General features: G+C 42.6%; 1 protein-coding gene across 5 annotated transcripts; it reads right to left on the bottom strand.

The window, feature by feature from the left end:
* Positions 1 to 239: 239 nt before the first annotated feature.
* Positions 240 to 20,229, bottom strand: map3k4 (mitogen-activated protein kinase kinase kinase 4). Of its 5 annotated transcripts, none has more exons than XM_029449487.1 (27): positions 20,011 to 20,229; positions 14,490 to 14,680; positions 12,947 to 14,376; positions 11,107 to 11,367; positions 10,567 to 10,719; positions 10,267 to 10,424; positions 10,001 to 10,117; positions 9,773 to 9,872; positions 9,547 to 9,630; positions 9,179 to 9,448; positions 8,941 to 9,090; positions 8,434 to 8,595; positions 8,151 to 8,284; positions 7,238 to 7,316; positions 7,036 to 7,114; positions 6,070 to 6,163; positions 5,620 to 5,742; positions 4,008 to 4,108; positions 3,839 to 3,919; positions 3,551 to 3,742; positions 3,394 to 3,464; positions 3,181 to 3,297; positions 2,932 to 3,091; positions 2,436 to 2,558; positions 1,976 to 2,082; positions 1,140 to 1,319; positions 240 to 1,045 (listed from the first exon to the last, which is right to left on the bottom strand). In XM_029449487.1, exons 1-27 carry the CDS (start codon positions 20,040 to 20,042, stop codon positions 1,025 to 1,027), a joined length of 4,770 nt encoding a protein of 1,589 aa, XP_029305347.1. In that variant the 5' UTR covers positions 20,043 to 20,229; the 3' UTR covers positions 240 to 1,024. The 5 variants fall into 5 exon arrangements, with proteins under 5 accessions (XP_029305347.1, XP_029305349.1, XP_029305351.1 ...); XM_029449489.1 differs by lacking the exon at positions 20,011 to 20,229 and adding an exon at positions 19,730 to 19,855; XM_029449491.1 differs by lacking the exon at positions 20,011 to 20,229 and adding an exon at positions 17,307 to 17,354.
* Between the last annotated feature and the right edge of the window lie 1,458 nt (positions 20,230 to 21,687).

Raw genomic sequence — 21,687 nt, forward strand, 5'->3', positions numbered from 1 at the left:
GTAAACTGGTAATAAGTCTAAACGCTCTACTTCAGTAGCTCAAGATGTTAGATCATGAACATGAACAGTGTGAGGCGGCTCGTGTTCAACTTACTTTGAAAAACAGTGAGACAAGATAATATTACACCTCTAATAAGTCAAGAAAGATTTGACTGTTAACTCAAAATGAAACAACCTACCTATCTGATCATAATGTGTAATAAATGTCACTTTCGTGGTGGAAGAACACACACAATTCATTAAAAAAAACAAAAACGATTGGTTTATTAATATTGTTTGTACATAGCAAACACTGTAAGAGCAGCAGAGGACCAGAAGTTGTGGTGTGTGTCAGTGTCTGTGTGGATGTTTTGTGTTCAGCAGCAGGGAGGGAGAGCAGGCCCCGGTTCTCCTCTTCGTCGGCTATGCTCGTCACATGAACAGCTCTTCAGCGGCGACCAGTAGACTTGAACATTGCTCCAATTTGACATTTACTCCTCAGCAAAGGCAAAGCAAAATACATTAAAAAAATTCCTTCCTAGTGCCCACGCTTGCCAAATGACAAGTGATAAATTAATTTGAATATTTGGATGGTGTTCATTTCATAAAAGGTAAACCAGCGTCTCTTTCCACTCATTTTTAAGCCTCAAAAAAGGGAAAAAAAAAAAAGATTCCTCCCTCTACTCAACTGCCCCTTGGGTAAACAGTTTAAAAGTGCCATAGATCTCAATGCCTTTTGAGAAGTCTCTTCACGAGTGAGAACAACAAATGTGGCAATAGTTACTTTACAATATTGTTTATACAAGAATTAAAGCCAATCCTATTCTTACAGTATGTACAGTCCCACCCCTGCCCCTCCCCAGTCCATGGGTACGAGGACACAACGACCCTATACGCCATAGGTCCAGTTGTCCTCTGAAATGATATTGTATTAGTTCCTCAGTTTAACTCCATGTGCCTTCAAGCCGTAACTTCCTCTTCTTGCCGACGGCATGTACAGTAGTGCTTTCATTTGTAAACGACGAGGCTGCAGAGGAGGGTCCAATCACTCTTCATCCGTACAAACCTAAAACAGACAAGAGACAGAAGCTCTAATGGAAACTTGTTGGATGACCAGTTTACCCATAACAATCATTTGAAATTCAATAGCAGCAGCTCACCTTGACAAACGCGTGGTCTAGCAGCATGCTAGCTGTCCAGCGTCGTTTGGGTTCGCTCTCCAGACAGTGACCGAGGAAGTCCTTCCCCTCTGTGCTCAGCTTCTCCGGGATGGGGGGTTTATGGCCCATGCCCACTTTGTACATGATCTGGAAGTTGTGCTCATACTCGTGCCAGGGCCTCTGCGGGTTGAGATACAAAGTAATAACATCATTTCCATGTGGGTGTTTTTAGTGAAGGGAATTTCCTTAAGTGGTAAGAAAGGGGGAAATAATTGTAAGGCAAAACTTTGCCTTTGACAAGCTTAACTAGCAGGTTTTGTAACTTTCAGACAGCTATTATTAATAACCTAAAGCAAACACTACAATTTCACTACTGCAGTGGCAGTTTTGCCAAAAGGCTACCAGCTCCACAAATTTAGTCAAGACTGAAACAACATTTGTTGCCAAAGCACAACAGCGTTTCACAGCCAAAGCATTTTTAATTAGAATTCAAAAGAACACTCAAATGGAAACTCTACTTAATATAAAAAGGTGCATTACATTTCACTTAACTGGACTGAAATGTAATCATTGCATGTTATGCATGTCATTGCATGCAGCCAAAGCTGATCTACGATGAGTTTCTTGTTTGCAATAATAATAATAATAATAATAATTAGAAAAGAGCAACAATAACCTAACACAATAAAAGTAGCCTGTCTCTACTTACAACAGGTGTACTTGCAGCATAAAAAAATCCCTGAATAAGATACAATCCAGTGTAAGCTTTAAGGTTCTATGACTCTTATGACTCTTGGTGCTATGAACTCTTGGTGCACTTTTCTATCACTCCTTACTTTTCCGGTCACCATCTCAATGAGAACGCAGCCCAAGCTCCAGATGTCCGCTGCTCGTCCATGACCTTCACCCTTTGCTCTGGTGATGACTTCCGGTGCCATGTATGCTAATTAAGACAGAAAGTAACTAATGGTTATTAAACATTAGAATTTATTGATCAGTGAAATAATAATGTGCAGGTTGGAGAAATATATGCGTGTATAATTCACTGTGATCAATGGGAAACAGGTTTAATGTACAAAACACATACAAACAAATGCATAAAATGAAGAGTGTTGTATCCAGTAGACACGTTACAGAAAGTGTCACACGGGAAACAACGACTACCCAAGAACACGTTTTTGTAATAAATCATCGCATGTGGGTGGACATCTACTGGTGAGAGGGGGAAAACATTTTAAATATCAAGCCACAGGGACCCCTGGTGGTGGCATCCAGACACAACATATCATTTCTTACCTGCGGTACCCAGTGTGCTGTTCACCTCCCCCGGCATGGTGTGAGTGTTGTTCCTCAACTTGACTGAACAGCCAAAGTCACCCAGCTTAATCAGGCCCGATGATGTCAAAAAGATGTTGGCTCCTGATATTACAAAAACATAGACCGCACGATGGGTAAAAGCATGCAGCAATTTCCTGCACTTACAGAATCAGTTAAGAATCCGGTTTATTCCCAAATACGTTTTCACGTAGAAGGTATTTGCTTTGGTGTCTTGGCGCATACCATGAACATAGCAAGTGAAAATGAATCTAAAAAATATAGAAATATATCAGAATTAAGATAGAATAGCTGTGCAGTTTTTAGAAGTGGTAGTTGTGGCAGGAATGTGCAATGTTGAATGATATATTCCATAAGATGTGCAATAATGTAGAGCATATGATGTTAATGTAACAGGTAGTGTCTATATGATTCCGAAAGGAAAAAGACAATATGAGAAAAAGCATGAGACACTGACCCTTGATATCACGGTGGACAATGCCGTGTTCATGGAGGACATTGATGGCTGTAGTGGTCTGTTTACTATAGAGCCTGATCACATGCTCCTGCAGCCCCAGTCTGGAAACCTCCTCCAGAGTGCCTTCGTCACAGTACTCCATGAAGATGTACATCTCCTCCTACAGGTGAACGCATGAACATTTAGACCAAACTGCTTCAGTATGCACCATGTGATGCCTGGACTGATATATAAACGTGTGCCTTTTACCCGATGAAGCTCCACTCCAAAGTATCGCACCAGGTTCGGGTGTTTAATGCCTTCAAATATCTTCAGCTCATCTGCAGTCTCCTTGATTGTTTTGTGATCGTTCGGCTGGAATCGGATCTGGTTGGAAGGGGGGGGGGGGGGGGGGGGGGAGCGTTACTACTACATTCGGATCTTATGATTATTTTTGAAAACCATGGAATTCATCTTGCATACCTCCTTCATGGCCATCAGTTCACCAGTGTCAACGTTGATGCAGGTGTACACCTTCCCATACTGGCCCTCACCTGTTACACACAAACATTACATCACTGCCTGTATGTGCTTCACATGACACACATCATAGATGGAATCAGTCCGGAGGCAGCCGTACCTATCTTGTTGCCCCTCTGCCACTTGAAGGTCACCTTCCTGAGTCCAACGTGCATGACGTTGTCATAGGACTTGGGTGTGTGACACACTTGGCCGATGATGTTGCGCTGCTTCATCACAGCGTAACGTTTGTCCTCAAACTTGCGAATGGAGCGACGGACGGCCTCCATGGGGCTTTGCCGTGCTGCAGTGTCTGAGATCGGAGAAAATAAAAAAGTTTTATTATTTTCATGTTGCAAATCTTTCCCTATTGTATGTTTAAGTCAATCCAACACGCCTCATCACTCACCCTTTGACTGGCTGATAAAGGTGCGGAGCTCCCAGCTTCGACGTGCAGCGCTGTTAGGGTCTCCCTTAGGATAGGAGGGTTCTGGAGAAAGGAAAGAGAAAAATATTCAGCCAATCAGAAAGATAAATTTGCACAGTGTGAATCAAAGCATAGCTCTGAATGCACCCACCTTCTCTGTCCTCTGTGGGGCTGGAGTGGCGGCTCAGAGATTTGAAATGCAACTCTGCTGCAACCGACGACAGACGGTCATTCTCGTGGTAACTGGACCCTCTGCAAGAACATGAAAGGAACTGATGTAACACCGTGGATCAATGGAAACCGCCGCCTGGGAGTTTCTCTGTTTATGGCCAAATCAAGGATCAACGCAGAGTGCAATCTCTTCTGCCAAGACTGCACTTTACTTTTTATCATCTCAAAATGTATGTGCGAGTATGCTCTTGATAAAGTTCCATGTACTAAGTGAGTCCTTTACGTTTAATTAATTGTGGAAAAACATTTAAACTACAGGCCACTGCTTCCTAAAAGCATCTCGACATCATCTTCAACTTTGGACACATTTTGGGGAAAATGCTCCCAGAATAAAAATGACATAAATATTGTAAAGTATATAAACAATATAAACAATCAAATACTACACAATTCTATGCTGTACAGACAGTATTGGTGTTTCAAGGTAATATTTTCTAAAAAACGGATTAAATCATCTGACCTTTCAAGAGAAACAAAGATTGAGCAGATTCTCACTTTGCCTTTGGAAACCCATTAGCAGTTCAGCATGCATCCAAGTCATTATACAGCTCAAACACTTGAAGGTTAGATCTCTAGAGTGCATGTTCTGATTTCAAAAGCACACAGAAATAAGCCAAATATCTATTGGCGGTGAATCACCAGCGTCAAAGCAAGACTGATGTTAATAGCGTTAAAAGACAGAATATCATAGCCCACTCTTTCATTGAAGTAGTGTGTGTGATTCTTCATTTTCACACCAAGCACAACGATCACATTCTCTTCCTTTGACCAGGAACAAGACTTGTGTAAGGCCATTCATCTGATTTTGTGACATTTAGCGGGGCTTGTAAAGGCTACATTAAAGCTCTTCTAAAGCTGAAGACACTGCTTATTAAGTCCATTCTGAGGTTTCTCTTAAATTATCCTGATTTTCTTTTGTAGCTTACATCAGAGACATGCATATTATTTAGATGCATCTTCTAGCACTTCATTTAAGCTTCAGCAAGTCTATAAATCCTCATATCTGCACAGCCATGCTGTAAATGCAGCATCAGTGCATAAATGTGAAGGAAAATGCATCATTGTTTGAATTTAAGTAAATTGTTCCTGTTGTCCAAAGATCAGTACAAACATAAACTAAATCTTCTCTAAAACTACAAAAGATTGATGCAAGATGTAAAAAGCCTGGAAAGAGGAGACTGAGTGTGGACACAGTAGTTAATCCATTATCTTCCTAAATATCCAGCTTGTTTAGATAAAATCAAAAGGCAAAAAGAAAAAAGAAAAATCGGCAAATCTTCCGAAAAAAATTATAAATCAAAGTTACAAACCTAATAATAGAATAAAAAAACAAGTATAATATAAAATGCATCCCTCTGTGAGAGCACTATCATAAGCACACAGTTTCCACTGTTCAAGGTCCTGCAAATAACAGATTTTAAATCTTGAACATGAAGCATTTTCCTCGTATAAAAAAAGAACCAGCGAGGTTTTTGTATCTGAGGCTGTGTTTTGAGAGCAGTTTCTACCAGGTGACTTGGGGGCAAGGCTACCTGACGTCACTGGGGCTGCTGCTGGGTGCTTTGGTGTGGCTGTGTTCCCCCGGGCCCTGAGGGACGGGGCGAGGGCCGTTGGGGAACAGCTGGTTCCGGAGGTCGCAGGGGAGACTTCGAGAGCTGTGTGGTGAAAAAACAAACTGAAGAGCTCTGCCTTGGGAGGTGAAGGAGGGCTTGAGTGGGATGTGGGATATGTGTGCGTGTGACTGGGTGGCTGGTTGGGTGACAGACACACACACACACACACTCACTCAGATAAATAAAAATGAATTTAAAAAAAAGACCACTGATATACAAAACACACACAAGCTCAAAAACTACAGACCAAAAACATCAGTAGGCATACAAAGCAAGGGTGGTGAGGCGCAATGAGCCATGCAGGACAGAGCATTAAAACACAGAAGGCACACAGATTATGGAAAAAAACATGTAACTGTAACCACCTACCTGAAACCTTCAGCATTAGGGATGAACAGATTGGGGTTTGGTGGGTCACTATGGCAGCGAGGGACCTTTACAGGACGAGGACTGTTTCTGGGAGCTGAAAAGAAAAACACGCAAAGCCTAATTCAGTCTCGCCACCCACATAAGGAGGCATTGTTTGTTGTTTGAGAGAAGTCTACAATGAACTAAAGATCACAGAAACACCATTTAATCTGCTGTAAGAGGGCAAAGCGCTCATGTTTTTACAACCGCATACATCCAGTGGTCAGGTTGTTATGACATCACATGAAAGCTGCTGTATTGTGTTTCTTTACTCCGTCCACGTCAAAGACACATATTTAGTTCTGTGCACCAGTGTTGTAGTGCCAGTTTGTTGCCTCCACATCTAAGTTTGAGACCTTTTTGCATGAAGAAAATATTTTGGCCACATTTGGTGGTCACTTTTTGTAGCGGTCAGATTTTCTTTCTAAGCACTGTAATTGACAGCGTACACAAACATTTTGTAACTTTTCTTCAATAGAAAATTCAATCGTAAGCTCACACGGTTCATACATATTAGTAATTGAGCAACCAGTCAAAATCAGCTGACAACCAGTTTCAATCGGCGCATCTCTATTTTAAAATGCAGGAACAAAGTTGTGACATTGTGCAGTTGGACTGGTCATTATTTTAACACTTGCCTGGGGCAACCACATTGTTCTACTGTTGGCCTCTGAGCAGCAGCATGGAGTTGCTCAAAGGAGTCTGAGTTATCACTGAGTTTATTCAGACTAGCCCATTTCCGGTCATACAAATTCTGCTTTGCTATCCTACGGGAACTGAATTGGTATTTCATTCCCGTTGTGCCTGCTTTGTGTAGTCTAGTGACACCCAGGTTGTAAGCTTGCAGCAGAATATAAACACTGAAATAAAACCTGAACTCCAGATATGGAAGTCCCCGACAGTTCATATAACAGAGGAGAATCTTACCAATGTACAGGCCGGTGACTGGGCTGTGAGGTTTTCCAATCACATGTCCAATACATTCGTTCATCAAAGCTTGTAAATTCTGCAGAAAGACATACATTTACAATCAATAGATAACAAATACATCATGGATAGATCATATTCAAAGTATGCTTGCAATACAATTTTTAGAAAACGATCAAGAGAAGAAAACAGGCAATTTTACCAGGAAGTCATCCTCTGGCAATGCTGATATAAAGGCAGGTTCGATAGCCTGAAGAAAATCAAAACCCTGAGTCGCCCACCTGTAGGTCAAACATGGCAGTCAATCAGTGTGTCCCCAAACTTCCTCTCTGTACTGTGCTGATATACCTGGAGAGTGCATCAGTACAGGTTTACAACAACATTCAGGTAATCATCAGACCTTTAAAGGTCATATACAAATATGAGATGATGAAGATATTTATGTCCTCCTGAGAACCACGTCAGTTGATTGTGCTGTACTCAGCACACGTCTAACAGTTCTTCATCCTTAAGGACTTGTTCTAAGTAGCTCCTTGCGTTCTCCTCTGTAGGAACAGTAGATAATATGGTGGAAGAGTTTTAAATATTTAACAAATATGACAGCTGACTCCGGCTCACAGTTAAGTGTGCCTATTTTTGTTTGCGTATTTGTCTGAATATTTAAACAAAAGAAATGGTCTCTTATGTCTCCAATCGTATTCCATGAAATAACCTGAAGGCTTCACTCTATAATCAGAGTACAATGTTGCCGTGGTAGCTTGTTATAGCTCAAAGCAAAAGCTCTTGATACAAATAGCTAAACTAAATGTACATTTATTAAAAACAGCTTTTGTAGGACTGGGCCTGCTGTATATTCAGGCTGATGGTAAACATTGTTTGTTAACTTTTTGCTTATTGATTAGTGAGGTTGATGCTCAACAAGAGGGCCTGGCTTTAACGATTTATGCAGCAAAGCTACAAAAAGCATCCCCTATGGGACATATTCAAACCCTTCAATGCTGCCTCAGGAACAACACACTAGCTGGCAGACCCTGCGCCCGACCAGAGGGCAAAAAGGAGACAGAAGTGAGTTATTTAAACATGTATTTTAGTGCTAAATTGAAAGAAGACCTTACCTTGGCTTAGTGCCTCTGCCACTCTCACATTTGGTCAGGACATAGGTCATCCATTTGCGGGCAAAAGTTATGTAGCGGTCCCCGATCCTCTGCCTGAACTCCCCTGACATCAGTCGCACCACCTCCTTGTGGTACTGTAAGAAGAAGCAAGCAGGAGTATATTTAGGATTACTGCCCATAACTACACCAACACCATTGGATTGATTGTTACAGAAGGGGTATATTAGATGTGTAGCATCTGAAGCATGTGCTTCTTTGAAAGTATACACTGTGTTACAGTTACCTCAAAGGCAAAATTGTAGCCCTGTATCATTGCTTCCCTGTAGTACTGATGCAGAGTGGCTGACTCGGACTCCTCCACCTCTGCCTCAAACTCTGTGGTGAACATGTACTCCACCCGGTCGATGGCAGTGCTGATCTTAATGCATAGCTTTAGTGCCTCATCCTGTGGTGGACAGAGACGAAGATTGGAAGAAGAAAGAGTTTTATTATGTTTTACGATTATTTTCTAATAAAAAAAAAAAGTTCAGTGGAAAATCTTAAACTCAAAGCGTCGAGTGAAAGCATTCAGAACGGCGTTATTGTGAGGGATGACGTGTGGTATTGTGTGGTACGTGTGGTATTGTGGCTCTGAATGTTCCCTTTTGAGAATCACTTCTAAAATCATTTATGCAACCGTCAGCATGTGCAGAGAAAAGTAGGACATCGACATGCACCTGTCTTTACAACAACACGACATAAACAAGAGTTTTAACGGGTTAGAAATCATCGCGAGTGGTTATGCAAGTACCTTGAGCTCCTCCAGTGCACTCGCGATGAGAGGCTGACTCGATGTTTGCTCCCGGCTAAGAGTGAGCACATCCTCCATGGATTGCTGAAAGGCCTTCCGCTGGGCCACCAGATGAGCTGACTGCATCACTATCAAGAGCATGCTGTCCACCTGAACGCACATTGGACCAGTAGGAAGCTTGTAAACACAGAACACACACAAACACAGACTGACTAAATAAAATAAAAAAGTCACATACCTTCATGGCTCTTAAAGTGTCAACAGTTTCCACCTGGGGGACCAGTTTGAGCGGCTCTCCGTCCCACTGAGCCCAGTCAGAATCAGTAGCGGAGTCCCCAGCTCCGTGTTTACTCATGAGCAGGTAGGCCTCGTTCTCTGCAATTTCATCGGGCTCTTTGGAGCAGTCTTTGCCAGCAGCGGCATTGAGCAGCTGCAGGATGAGAGGCCGCTGATCCATCAAGCTACAGGGGACAAAAACTTGAAGCTCCTCCAAGCCTGGAATCTGAACCTGAATATAGAAGAAGGAGGTTAAACAGGTACATATATAACCTGACGAAAGAAATGAAAGATCAGAAATGTGTCAAATTAGCTGAAAAGCAAACACACCTTGACATAGTTTCCCTTCTTCAGTGCCTCCAGGAGACAAGTCACCCCGTTAGTGATACTGAAAACTGCAGCAACTTCTAAGTCCTGTACAGAGGGAATCAAACAAATGGTGTGTCAGAAAACAAAGTCCCAGTTCCTTGGTGAGCAGGGAAAACAGGGTCACAGATAAACTGCCAAGTCAGCACTGTTGTGGTTTTCTATTTCAAGGGAGGGAAAATTGTCTCACCTTGCGAAGCATTTTGGCAAAGCCCAGAGCCTTGGACGCTCGCTCCCTGGCCTCGTGGAAAAGCTCTTTAAGTGACCGACTAGTCTCGATAACGGACCGCCTTGAAGAATAAAAAGGTTAAAAGTTAGTCAGAGTTACATAATGCTTTTTCTTTTTCTCTACTGGGACCAAAATAAATATGAACTAATGACTGAAACAGAAATTAAATAACCATGTTATCCCCCTTACCTGATCTCATCTGAGGCTGTGCTGTCATCTGCACATTCCCAGAATTCATTACCACTCTTTTGCAGGCCGGCATCAAGGAACTCTCCAGTGGATTTAAGCAGCATCCCGGCAATGTCACTGCAAAGAGCAGAATAGTCCTCGGTGTCATTTAAATTACGATCACATGTAATGATTCCTCTTTAACTTCAAACATTGTGAGCTTTCCCTTTAACTTGAATGAACAAAGAAGCATCTTTTTTAGTTTGTTTTGCAGGTAAGTGACTGACCAGAAAAGCTTGCCAGACTGGGCCTCCCCTCCACGGATGTAAGGAGTGATGACCTTGGTGAAGTTCCACTCTTCCTCTAGCAGGTTTTTTAAGCTGTGAGAGGCCTGAGGCAGCTGCTGCAGCATCTGGATCCAACTGTGCATGTAGTCAAAGTACACCTAAACAAAGAAACAGCGACAGTTAGATAAACACAACTTGCATTTAAATAACACATACAATCATGAGACTTTCTCTCCAAAAACCAAACACTTTTAAACTCTGTAACTTGAAGTGGAGGAGAGAGAAAGGTTATGATCTCACCTCGAGCATCTTGTGAAGGTCTTCTTCAAACTCATCAATATTGGCATTTGTCTGTAAGCCCTGAGCATCAGTCACAACGCCACGCAGCATGAACTGATAATACTGCTTCATCAGAAGACCGCCTTTAAGAACCTCCTTACACTCCCGCACCAACTGCAGAGCGCAAACAACACATGTAAAAAGTTAATAAGCCCTTATATATGAAATACCTCCTGTTATACATCACTGTCTTCAAGAATAGTCCTGACCAGTAAAGTGGTAACAATAGTTATCTCAATATATTTTTCTATAGAATACAAAATTAACCATTTATTTGACCATCTATACAGAGGGATTACACAAAAATACTTGGGCAAGTAGCAACCAAACAAACAACAAAACAAACAATTTTTGGAAAGTACACATATAGGCTACTGGTTCTAACAATAGTGTATGTGTGAACAGGCCATGCCATATGACTGGTGTAAAAATAAGCATGCAATGGAACTAAGATAAACTCTAAATTCTAACGCTAAAGTTTGTGTTTCAACAGCTGCTTGCCTGTTTGATACTGAGCAGCGAGGGCTCTCCAGCAGGCCTCTGTTCAAGTCGCAGTTTAAGGCATTCGTGAATGACGTTGAGAAGGACTCTGCACAGCACGAGGAACGCTGGCCGGAAGGATGGGAGGTCCATGTCCAGTAAATCCTCCCAGGAAACCTGGTCTGCTCTGAGCTCTGGGTCAGACGGACCACTGCAGGACACATGGCGCGAAAGCTCTGGCAGGTAATCACTGTACATCATGGGGTCTGGGAAGTCTGCAAACTGTGGGTGGAAGATCCGGGGAAGTTAATTCAGCATGTCTGCGAGCACCATAGCCGATTATATTAACAGAGTCATCAGGTGGCTTCATAATAAATTCTAATAATAATAATAATAATTAATAACAAAAATAGGATTGAAACTGTGTTTTCATTGCTTGATCTATCATTACTGTCCAATCTCAGATATGAATCTGCAAAGATTCTTTAAAGCTGCATCCCTTTTGGATTACACGGTATAGTTTACATTGCGGAAAAAATCTTTGACTAGATCTAGATTTGAGCAAATATATATATATATATATATATATATATATATATATACACATATATATATATATATATACATATACACACACACACACACACACACACACACACACACACACACACACACACACACACACACACACACACACACACACACACACACACACACACACACACACACACACGTATATATATATTTCACATTCCTCGTACATTTGCGAGTGGAGGTAAGTATCTGAACCTTCCTAAAATGCTCTATGAAATGGTCAGAGCGCCCCATTTCCAACACCCAGATGAGCTGATGACCCATTGCAATAAACTCAATATAATAATCCTCTTGTGTTTACAAACCCTCCGTTTATAGCCCGGGCTTCTCGTTAGCTCCAAATGCTGTTTCCTCAAGTGCCTAATTAAATTACTGACATTTGCACTGCAAACATTGCAAGGAACTGTTGGACTGCCTTCACGCTCCACTTAACAGCAACGCCACACTGCTTTGAAAGCGTGCACCGTATTACCATTAGAACTGGAATTTGACACAAAACATATGTTTTTCTAAATAAAGTAGCACCAACGTAGGAGCACATTGCATTGCACCAGACATATTACTGCTGTATGTGATAAATAAACCTGAAATGTTGTTTGACAATTCAGTGTCTACTTATAACACGGATTTTGCTTTAAATACACTTCACCTCATATTCTACAGAGTGCCCTTGTTCTTGCAAATTGAGTGAAGAGTACTGCATCTAGTCTCGACTGTTAAGCAACACAACATGCTTCAGGCTCCATGATTGCTTTGATAAATCTGAAAGTGAAATCAGCTTGCTGAAAAAGAATTCAGTCGATGATCTTGGATCGTTATATTGTCCACAAGGAAATGATCCAACAGCAAAACAGTAAAACAGTAAAACAACAAGTCAACTATCGACTAACAGATTATTTAAGCATTGGTCAATAGGGTGCATTTTGATGTATACGTGTTCTTATTTTTTACCTTTATTTATTTTTAATAGCTTTAATAGAACATCTTGAAGTCTCCCTGGAGAAAGAAACTCATTAGTTTGTATGTTGTGTGTGTTCATGTGTCAGCACAAGACTACTGAGAAGAGAAGTCTACGTGTACTTCTACATGGTTTTGATGCCACAGCACAGCCAGATAAATTAACTTTTACTGACTTACCTGTAATAATGCAATTAAGTTCATTTGAGTTAGTTTACCTTTTGTTTTAGATAGGGTTAACACAAAATAATTATTGAGAATAAATGATGGTTATCATACTTGTGTGCAGTTAAAGAAATGATATCCTCACCTCTAGTGCAGGAGTGTGGCGGAGCAGCGCTGCTCTGGACCTCTGAAGAGAGCGGTCCATCAGTTTGTGCAGTCTGAGGATCAGTTTACGTAGTCCCATCTGTTTTAGTGCTTTATCCACAAATGGTCTGTAGATGGCTGTAGGGCAGAATACTCCTCCCGCAATCATTTCTGCACTCCCTGCAGTAGCAGTAGGGAGAAACTCCTCTTCTGACAACAACCGGGAAAATTTAGGAGTCAGGGAGGGAGACAACTCTCCCTCTGCTAAACGTCCCAATACCCCCTCCTCCTCCTCCTCAGCATCCCTGTCCTCTGCATCGCTTTCAGCTGTAAAAGTGGCTGTCGAGTCATTCTCCTCATCTTCCTCATTCTCCTCTTCTTCATTGCCACGGGAGCTGCGAGGTGAAGGGATCTCAAAGACAGGCCACCCAATACGGGATAGATCATGGAGGCCCAGCACAGTGGCCATAACGCGCAGCTTCTGGTTGAGGTCCTGGGTGATATTGAGCCACAGACAGAGCGCCTGCACCCTGCCCTGGAAGTCTCGTGCTGCATACTTTTCATAGTCCTTCTGCAGGGCCTGCAAAGAGGGGTACAAAGCTTCCACAGACTCCAGCAACTCAATAACACGCTTCACCTGCTCAAATGCAAGCCGCTGGCGCTGAAGGTGCTCCCTGCAATCGGCGCCAGAGGCCAGAGGCTCTGCTGCATTCATCGCTGGTGGGGGGAAGGCGCTAAAACCCCAGGGATCTACTCCACAGTGGTTGGTCTCTGCTGCAGCAGGCTCCCTCTCCTCTCCACAGACTAGATCTGGCACACTCTGATAATCCTCCAGAATAGTTAGAGACCCTGAAGAGTGGGCCCCTCTCAGGCTGGCATAGTTGACCTTAAAGTGCTGCACCTCATTGATGATGTCCGGGATGGCCTGGCGGGCAGTGAAAAGAAAAAGGTCTTGGTCACCGGTGGAGCGTCGTGCATGCCAAGCCTGCAGCTCCAACCAAATGACCTCGTTGTTGTGGCCCATGAAGGCCATGTTCTCTAGGCCTCTCTGCTCCTTCTCCTTCCTCTTGGAGGACATAGATGTGAGCTTGAGCAGCAGCTGCAGAGTTTCAAAGAACTTGAGGCGGTCGGCGGGACAGTCTGTCCTGGAGGTCTGTCGGTGGGTCCGGACAATATGGGGCATAGACACAGGAAGTTTGCAACTGCTGCAGCCCAAGCTCAAGTAATGCTTCCTGGGATCCATGTTGAGGGAACCAAAAGGGCTCGATTTTGACAGTGGATCCAGCATGAAGGAGCCTTCAAAAGTCTTCTTGTGGTCCCTCTCCGTGGAGCGCTGTGTTGCCCTCTGCTTCTTGCCCTGCTTGTAGCTGTGCTCCTCAGGGGGCTCTGCTGGCTTGAGAGTCTCTTTTGGAACAGGTGGGGTGACATCCACTGAAATAAACACAGAAAACACACACTCCCAGTCAGGTCAACGTATGTAAAAAAGGTAAAACATATTTAATAAAAAAGGATTTCCATTCAATCGAATAGACTTATTAACTTACCCTTGTTGGGAGAGCGACCGGCACTCCTCGCCTGGTTGTTTCGTTGATGTTTGCCAGACATGCGTTTTACCTGGCGGGAGGTATAAGGAGGTGTTGTGCCATACAGAACTTCCTCTTCCTCGCTGGGACTATCCCAGGATTCATCCACCTCAGAGTTCTGTTTGGATGCATCTTCCACTGACTTGGCCGGCCTGTTTTTTATTTAATGACATTGTGGCAAAAACAGACAAACTATCAACATGGGCACTGTTACCTGGAAGAGATGTTAACATTGTGAACCTATTTCAGTCGTATCATACCAAACCAAAGAAATGTGTGTGCAAGGTCAAACAGTGCTGGGTTGTTTGTACCCATAACAGAGTGTGCAGCAGATCTCCTCTAATGCGACGGCAAACAGGTTGCTAAACTGCAACTAGACTGAATGTCTGCTGCTACCTATAGCAGACTGACGAGTTGTCTGTCCTTTGGAGCCTGACTGGCTGCCCTCCCAAATGTACAGCAGCAAGTGAGTACAGCATGAACACAGCCGTCCACGCAGGATAATAAGCTGTGGCTTCTCTACTGGCACCCTCTCTTGGTGTAGGTAAACATATTGGCTCAACCAGAGAGGGAGAAATAGTAACCCTCATTAACTTGGTCTGCTAAGTCATCAACTACGCTGCACAAGTCAAGATTTCATGGAGCACTGAGACTCAATCACAAGCGGTGTGGAGAAGTTGTTAGACCGTATGCAAACAGTGTGTATGCAAAACAACAAGTTACGTTAATGTGTTTAGAGTAAATCTTGAGCAACAATGAGGATGTGAACATCATGGCTGCTTAACAACATTCTGCTTGTGAATTTCAGATCATAAAAAGGCAGAATATATTGCATCTAGCTCTGCAGAAAGCAAACACTACAATCACTTGAAACATTTCATTCTGGGGAAAAAAGAAGAAAGCAGAGAGTGCAACCAGCGCGCCTTTCCAGATTACAATGTCAGAGCTTTGTTCCCTAATGCCTTGCTGAGGGGTTTTTAACAGGATTAGAGAGAAAGGTTGGAAGGTCTGACCCCGGCAACAAAAACAAAAAAAAGAAAGAAGAGGAGGGGCATGAAAATGGGCGTTCTAAATGCTGGTCGCCATGTGTCCCTCCATCGATCATCTGACTGAAAGGCATTCCCCAACACGCGCCTGTTTGCGTCTGTGCAGGCGGAGTTGAAAGGGGCACACTCTCGCTTGGGGAGTGTGTGTTAAATGAGGGAGGTTAATCTGGAAATCACTTGCTTAAGCTTTTCAAGGAGCCACATAGAGAGGGAGACCTGACTTCTATTGCCCATCTGCCCCACTGCAGAATCTGTCCCTATGCACACGCACATGGTCCCCTGGGAGCAGCAGTGGAACTACACGCGAGGCAGACAGACACCTGCTGCAAATCCTGCGACTATAGATGCAATAAGATTCCAGATGCAACCAAGACTTCATGATCGAAACATACTGAAAGAATAATCTCAATAGCACAACCATCGTAACCACGACAGTCTTGATATTACAGAATAACTCTTGCGTGAAAGAACACTGGTGCCTTTATGAGTGTATTGTATGGGAAACTGTGAAGGGGCTTGTTCTGCAGAAGCAGGACACGACAGTGATCTTTTCAGTATGCAGGCGCAAGAACGGCACAGTAAGCAATTGGTGTGTTGCAATAAGGCTTTAGCACAGCAACAACAGGCAAATTGCTGTGCTTTTGCAATGCCAAAATCAAGATGAAGAAGGTATCAGGAAATTGCATAGAGAGAGCAAAGACAGTAAAAGCCATCAACCTCCTACTGCATTAATCACAAATATGATCAGATTGTGTGCACATTTGTGAACATCTCAAAGCGTACCTGGGTCTGTGTGGAGGACAGAAATAGCACATGCACGGGAGAGGGAACAAGACCAAGTTTTTTTTTTTTTTTTTTATACACCTCCCTACGCAGAACAGATGACCAAATCACTCAGGAATGACAGCGGAACCAATGACGCCATCGCTGCTGGTTGTTTGTTTGGTTGCCATGACACACTTCGAGCACAGATTGTGCTGCTACAGAAAAAGACTGATCATTCATCATCTGAATTATTTTTTTCCTAAAATCTACTCGCAGGCTGCACAGAGAAAGTTAGTGGCCTGCGTTGCCCTGCAGTTAAACATACTAGCACTATGGTCTTCAAGCTGTCCCTGCCTGGCTGCCACTAGTGAATTATCACTGCAGATGGCGTCTGGCTGCTCTCAATGGCTCATCTGATGGCTCATTGGGGCTCCAATAAAGGCCAGTGGAATGCTAGAGCCCCTAGGCAGAAACACTGAGTGCATAATAAACAGCACAAAATCGAGGGTCTTTTCTGTATAGCGACTGAAGCAGTGATACGAAGAGCTGCCAGAGTCAGGGGGGCCTGACCTTTGACACCAACCATCCACACTATTGTACGAGGAAGGGGCACTCTATTGTATAGTTGTGACACGTGGCCTGTGAGGCCCACAGCTGAATAGCACACAGCTGGTTAGTGAGCACACTTGCTCACAATACCCAAACTAAAGGGGATTTTTTTTTCAGAGAGGAAAAGGAGGAGAAAGGGGGCCAAGGTTTTGTAAGAGCACACTCTCTACCAATTAGATCATGCTGGCATGACTGATGCTGGGTAGGCTAAATCCAGATTGTGATTACCCCCCCACTGTAAAAAGGATGTGTCTTAGTCTTATGGCTACTAATTTCAGCCCAGGGTTAACTGGTAAAGCAATAGGAATAAAAAAGCTGTGCACATGTAAATCTCAACGGAAGTGTAGCTCATACTTACAAAAGTATGCATCTCCTATTTACCAGGGATAAACAGGCAGAGCTCAGTTGATACAGCGATCAGAATGTGTGCCGTAGGCTGACAGAAGTAAAAAACAATTAACACAATGTACTTGACCCCACCCTTCTCTGGAACAGTGAGACATTGCCAGAAGTAGACATCCAAACCTCTGCTTTATGCAACTGTGAATATGTACATGCACAACAGAGGAACTTGCTTCTGCAGGGCATGATACTATACGCAAACAGACACTTTATTCTAAAACGCTGTTGTGCTTACTATCTTGCTTTAAAATCACTTGACATCAGGGAATATCCTCAGTCTAAGAAAAGACATAGTCTTTACTGTAGCAGTGGAAGTGCATTCCATTAACCACAACAAGTCACATGATGTAAATGTATCTAAATGTAGACACTGATTGCAGACTGTGGGAGGCAGCACGAGGTAAATGGTGTAATGACATGTTTTTCACCTAATGCCACTTGCATCATAAATGCAGTGCATGCAGCAGTCTGCTCCACCTATGAAAGTTAATCTGAAACTGTAGTCACAAGCAACGCCTTTGCCAGTTTCAACGTGCATCTCAGTATTTTGCATTAGTGCACATCATAAATGCCAAATCAAATAAATGATCAGTTGCCTTTCCTGACCTCCTCTATCGTAATGATTTAACTCCTGCAGCGTATGAATATCATCAACTAGCATAGTTTTAGTAGATATAAAGATCCTATTGTTTAAAAGGAAATGACAGATGAGAGTGACAGCATGTGAGAGCAGCACTAATCTTATTAAAGCAGGTGTGGGCAGAGACAGGATGCAGTTAGGAAATGCTAGAGGACGGTCCATCTGTACCGCCTGTGCTGTTGGCAAATGCAGGCATTAATGAGTTCTCCCCATGAGCGTCTCTGGGGCTCCAGGCAGCTATCCTCTGCGCACTGTTCACCACATCCTGAAATCTCTGGAATGCATCTGAGCCACAATGTCTTCAGACTGACTTTGAGAACAAGACATTATTGACAAAGGACCTCTGTACTTGCTAATGATAGCGCTCAATTGCCAAGCAAGCACATAACTCATATTTCTCAGAATAGTTTGAAACAACCTCACATTCAGTGTTAACACTCATCGAGGTGGATAGAAGGATCCGTCTGTTACGAAGACTAAAAGACAACTAATTGTTGCATGTTGTGAGGCATGACATGCAGTCTGAACACAACAAAGGTTGAACTAATGTTGTGTTCCAGAGAACTATGCAGCCTATGGTATATAAGCTCTATTGCTTAAAAATGGTCCAAGTTTTGTAGGTTTCGAAACCCATTACTATAGAAAAGGTAACTCAAACAAATTCTCAGGCAGATCCACATTTAGGCTCACTGACAGCATATGCTTTCTAGTAAAAACACTGCCAAGGCTCTCCAGAGCTTGTTTTACCTTGCACCACAAACTTGGTAAACACACTAAACATGAAAAACAAAACACATAATTAATCTCCAGTAATCATGTCAACTTGTGGTACATGTTATTTCCAGCAATAGCATTACTCAGTATTTATCTTTATGCAACAATGCAGGAAAGCAAGGACCAGTATTGCACAATCATGCGAGCTGTTTGTGGGTCCACTTCGGACTGAGTGGCCACAACAAGGGTGCAAGGGAAAAACAACAGGCTGTTACTTAAATCAATATGAAATAGTCGATTAAAAACAAGGTATTTGCTCCAAAACCAGATTTAAAGCAGACGTAAGAGCTGATCCAAAGAGATAAGTGCCTTCAAAATCACTCGCTCTGCAGACAGACGACTGCATGCTGAGGAGAATGGAGGAGAGGGGAAGACATAACAGCAGATTCCTGAGGGTCTGTCGCCAGCAGTCAGGGGCAAACACTGCGATAGGAGACGTGCACATATGACAGAAACATCTTATGACTGTCTGTATGCATTCCCCTGCGAGATTTCAGAAATGTATTGTTCAGTAACCTTGTCATCTGAGCACTAAGCATACATACATCATGATGAAACATTTGCTGCAGCACATACAATTTTAAATGCATTAAGTGTATATTGTACACAATCTCCGAGGTCATATCATGATTCAGCAGAAGAGTGCGAGACAACAACACGAGCGCCAAGTCTAGCTAGATGTATAACAATAACAGTGAAGCAACATGCTAGCCGAGGCAAGCGAAGTTTGTGCTTCGGTGTTATATTGAAATGCATGGTCTGGCATACTCAAATAATCAACAACACACTTTCTAGTCCACTTTACGAGTCCACGCTGCAAAACGTATCGAGCTTCAGCTCGGTCCGTTTCTGTTGGTGAACTTGCGGAGGAACAATAAAGTGTCAAGCGACAGCTAATAGTAGATGTTAGCTAGCTTATTCCCTGACATGTTGCACAGCGGTTGATAATTTTTTGTAAATGTTACCTTATCATTTGGCGAGCATTTTGCCTTTCACTCTAGCAACCGAAAATCTGACGAGAAGATAATATCTGCAGCAAAGTACGCCTAAAATTTTTACTCCAAAAAGTTTGCAACTCCACTGTTGCAAATGCAGTAACTGCACGCCTACCACTATTTGACAGGAAGTCGACTTCTAAGAGATGCGCAAGCGCTCCCATAGAGCCGACTACAGTGTCACGTTCAGCTCCCTATTTGGCAAGTACGAGGTCCTGATGGTGTAGTGTCTGTTCAACAAATTCGCATACCTGCTGGGCTTGTTACGATCCGGAGGCTCCATAGCAAAGCAGTGGCTTCTTGTTCCTATCCGTGCATGGACTAAACCATGTCTAAGCGATATCAGACAGACTTTGCACCGTTAAATCTTTGCAAGAGAGGCGGATTATTGTCTCTTTGAAACACTTTCTATCCGCCGGCACAGTTGACTCTCGCTTGTGCGTATGCCGTCGCCATCTTTCCAACGCTCATTGAAGAGGAGTGCCACAGTCTTGCATTACTACGGCAACTCGGATAGGTCATCTACGGCCATAACTATGCAGGGCCCCAGTGCTTGTTTCTAACCTCAGAGTACAGTCACAGTGAATCAGTTATCATATGATTACCTCTTGACTGATATGATGAATTGTCATACTTTAAATCACTTGTTACAGTGCTGTGGAAAATGCAACATGCTACAAATGACTGCAGGGGATCATTTGAGTTAATTATCAATGACAACCTAGTTTGTAGTTGTCTGTGGGAGACTAATTTTAGATGGCCCTTCACCTTCAATAATAAAATAATACTACAGTAAATCAATATGACATGTCAGTCAGGGGCCCATTGTCATGTGCAAAAACGCCCTGTCTAAAGTATAATGAATTAGGAATTTGCTAAGAGTGAATGTAACCGGTGGCCCATTGCCAGATTCATCTGCTGGACCCCTATGTATCCCCTCGTTTTTAACCTTCAGTGAATTGCATGCAGTATTCCTATGCTGTAACATTACAACAGCCCATGCATTATGGGGGTTCTGGGGGCCCCTGGTGGTCTTGTGACAGTTGTCCACTTGGGTTTTCATCCGCGTTGAAGCTACATTACAACAATGTTTACATTTATGACATACATGTAACAAATATTCTTTACATATTTGTTCTCAAATTATTATTAACTAAATGTTATGTGGTGACACTGAAATGTACCTAAAATCATGTGCAAGTGTTAGGCACAAATGGCTTATCTGTAAAAAGCATAGTTAACTGTTAAAAAGTGCACAACTGTTAAAAAGTGCATAGTTAACTGCTAATAAATGTATAATAAAGTGTATGCATTAATTTTAATGAAGCAGCAAAAAAAAGCTTACTTAAGGTTCATTGAGATCATGAAGTAGCTACAATCAGGTCTGAACAATAACCTTATTCTGATCCTAATTCAATTTTAGATGCTCCACCAAAAAACCTTTGAAAAAGGGACTATAAAATAACACTTAGTGCTGTTCTTTTAATTTCCTAAGAAACACCTTCAGTTAAACAACAAAACAAAAAAAAACACATTTTGACATTTCTGACTTTGTAAAATGTTATTTTAATACACCTATACATTTTTGCTAGTAAACAAGTAACTTTCTGGACCAACTCTCACACCCACTCAAAATTCCACTGAGCCTACAAGTAAAACCTTGCCAAAATGACACGGTAATATCACAATAAAGATTCAAGAATAACTCATCAAAACTCTATCTACAGCAAAAAAATATGCACAGATCGTGTGCATGTGACGTCACGCTTATTTCCCAACCCGGAAGTCAGCCATGTTGGTTGTATACACAACCAAGACTGCGGCCGTTCACGTGTGAATTGCTGCAACGCTTCGTAATTTTCTTTGTATTTAAACGTCTAAGATTGAAAGAAAATGCCAATCGTGTGCGCAGTGTATAATTGTGGTAA

The sequence above is a fragment of the Cottoperca gobio genome, chromosome 15 (genome assembly GCF_900634415.1).
Source record: "Cottoperca gobio chromosome 15, fCotGob3.1, whole genome shotgun sequence".
Classification (NCBI taxonomy): domain Eukaryota; kingdom Metazoa; phylum Chordata; class Actinopteri; order Perciformes; family Bovichtidae; genus Cottoperca; species Cottoperca gobio.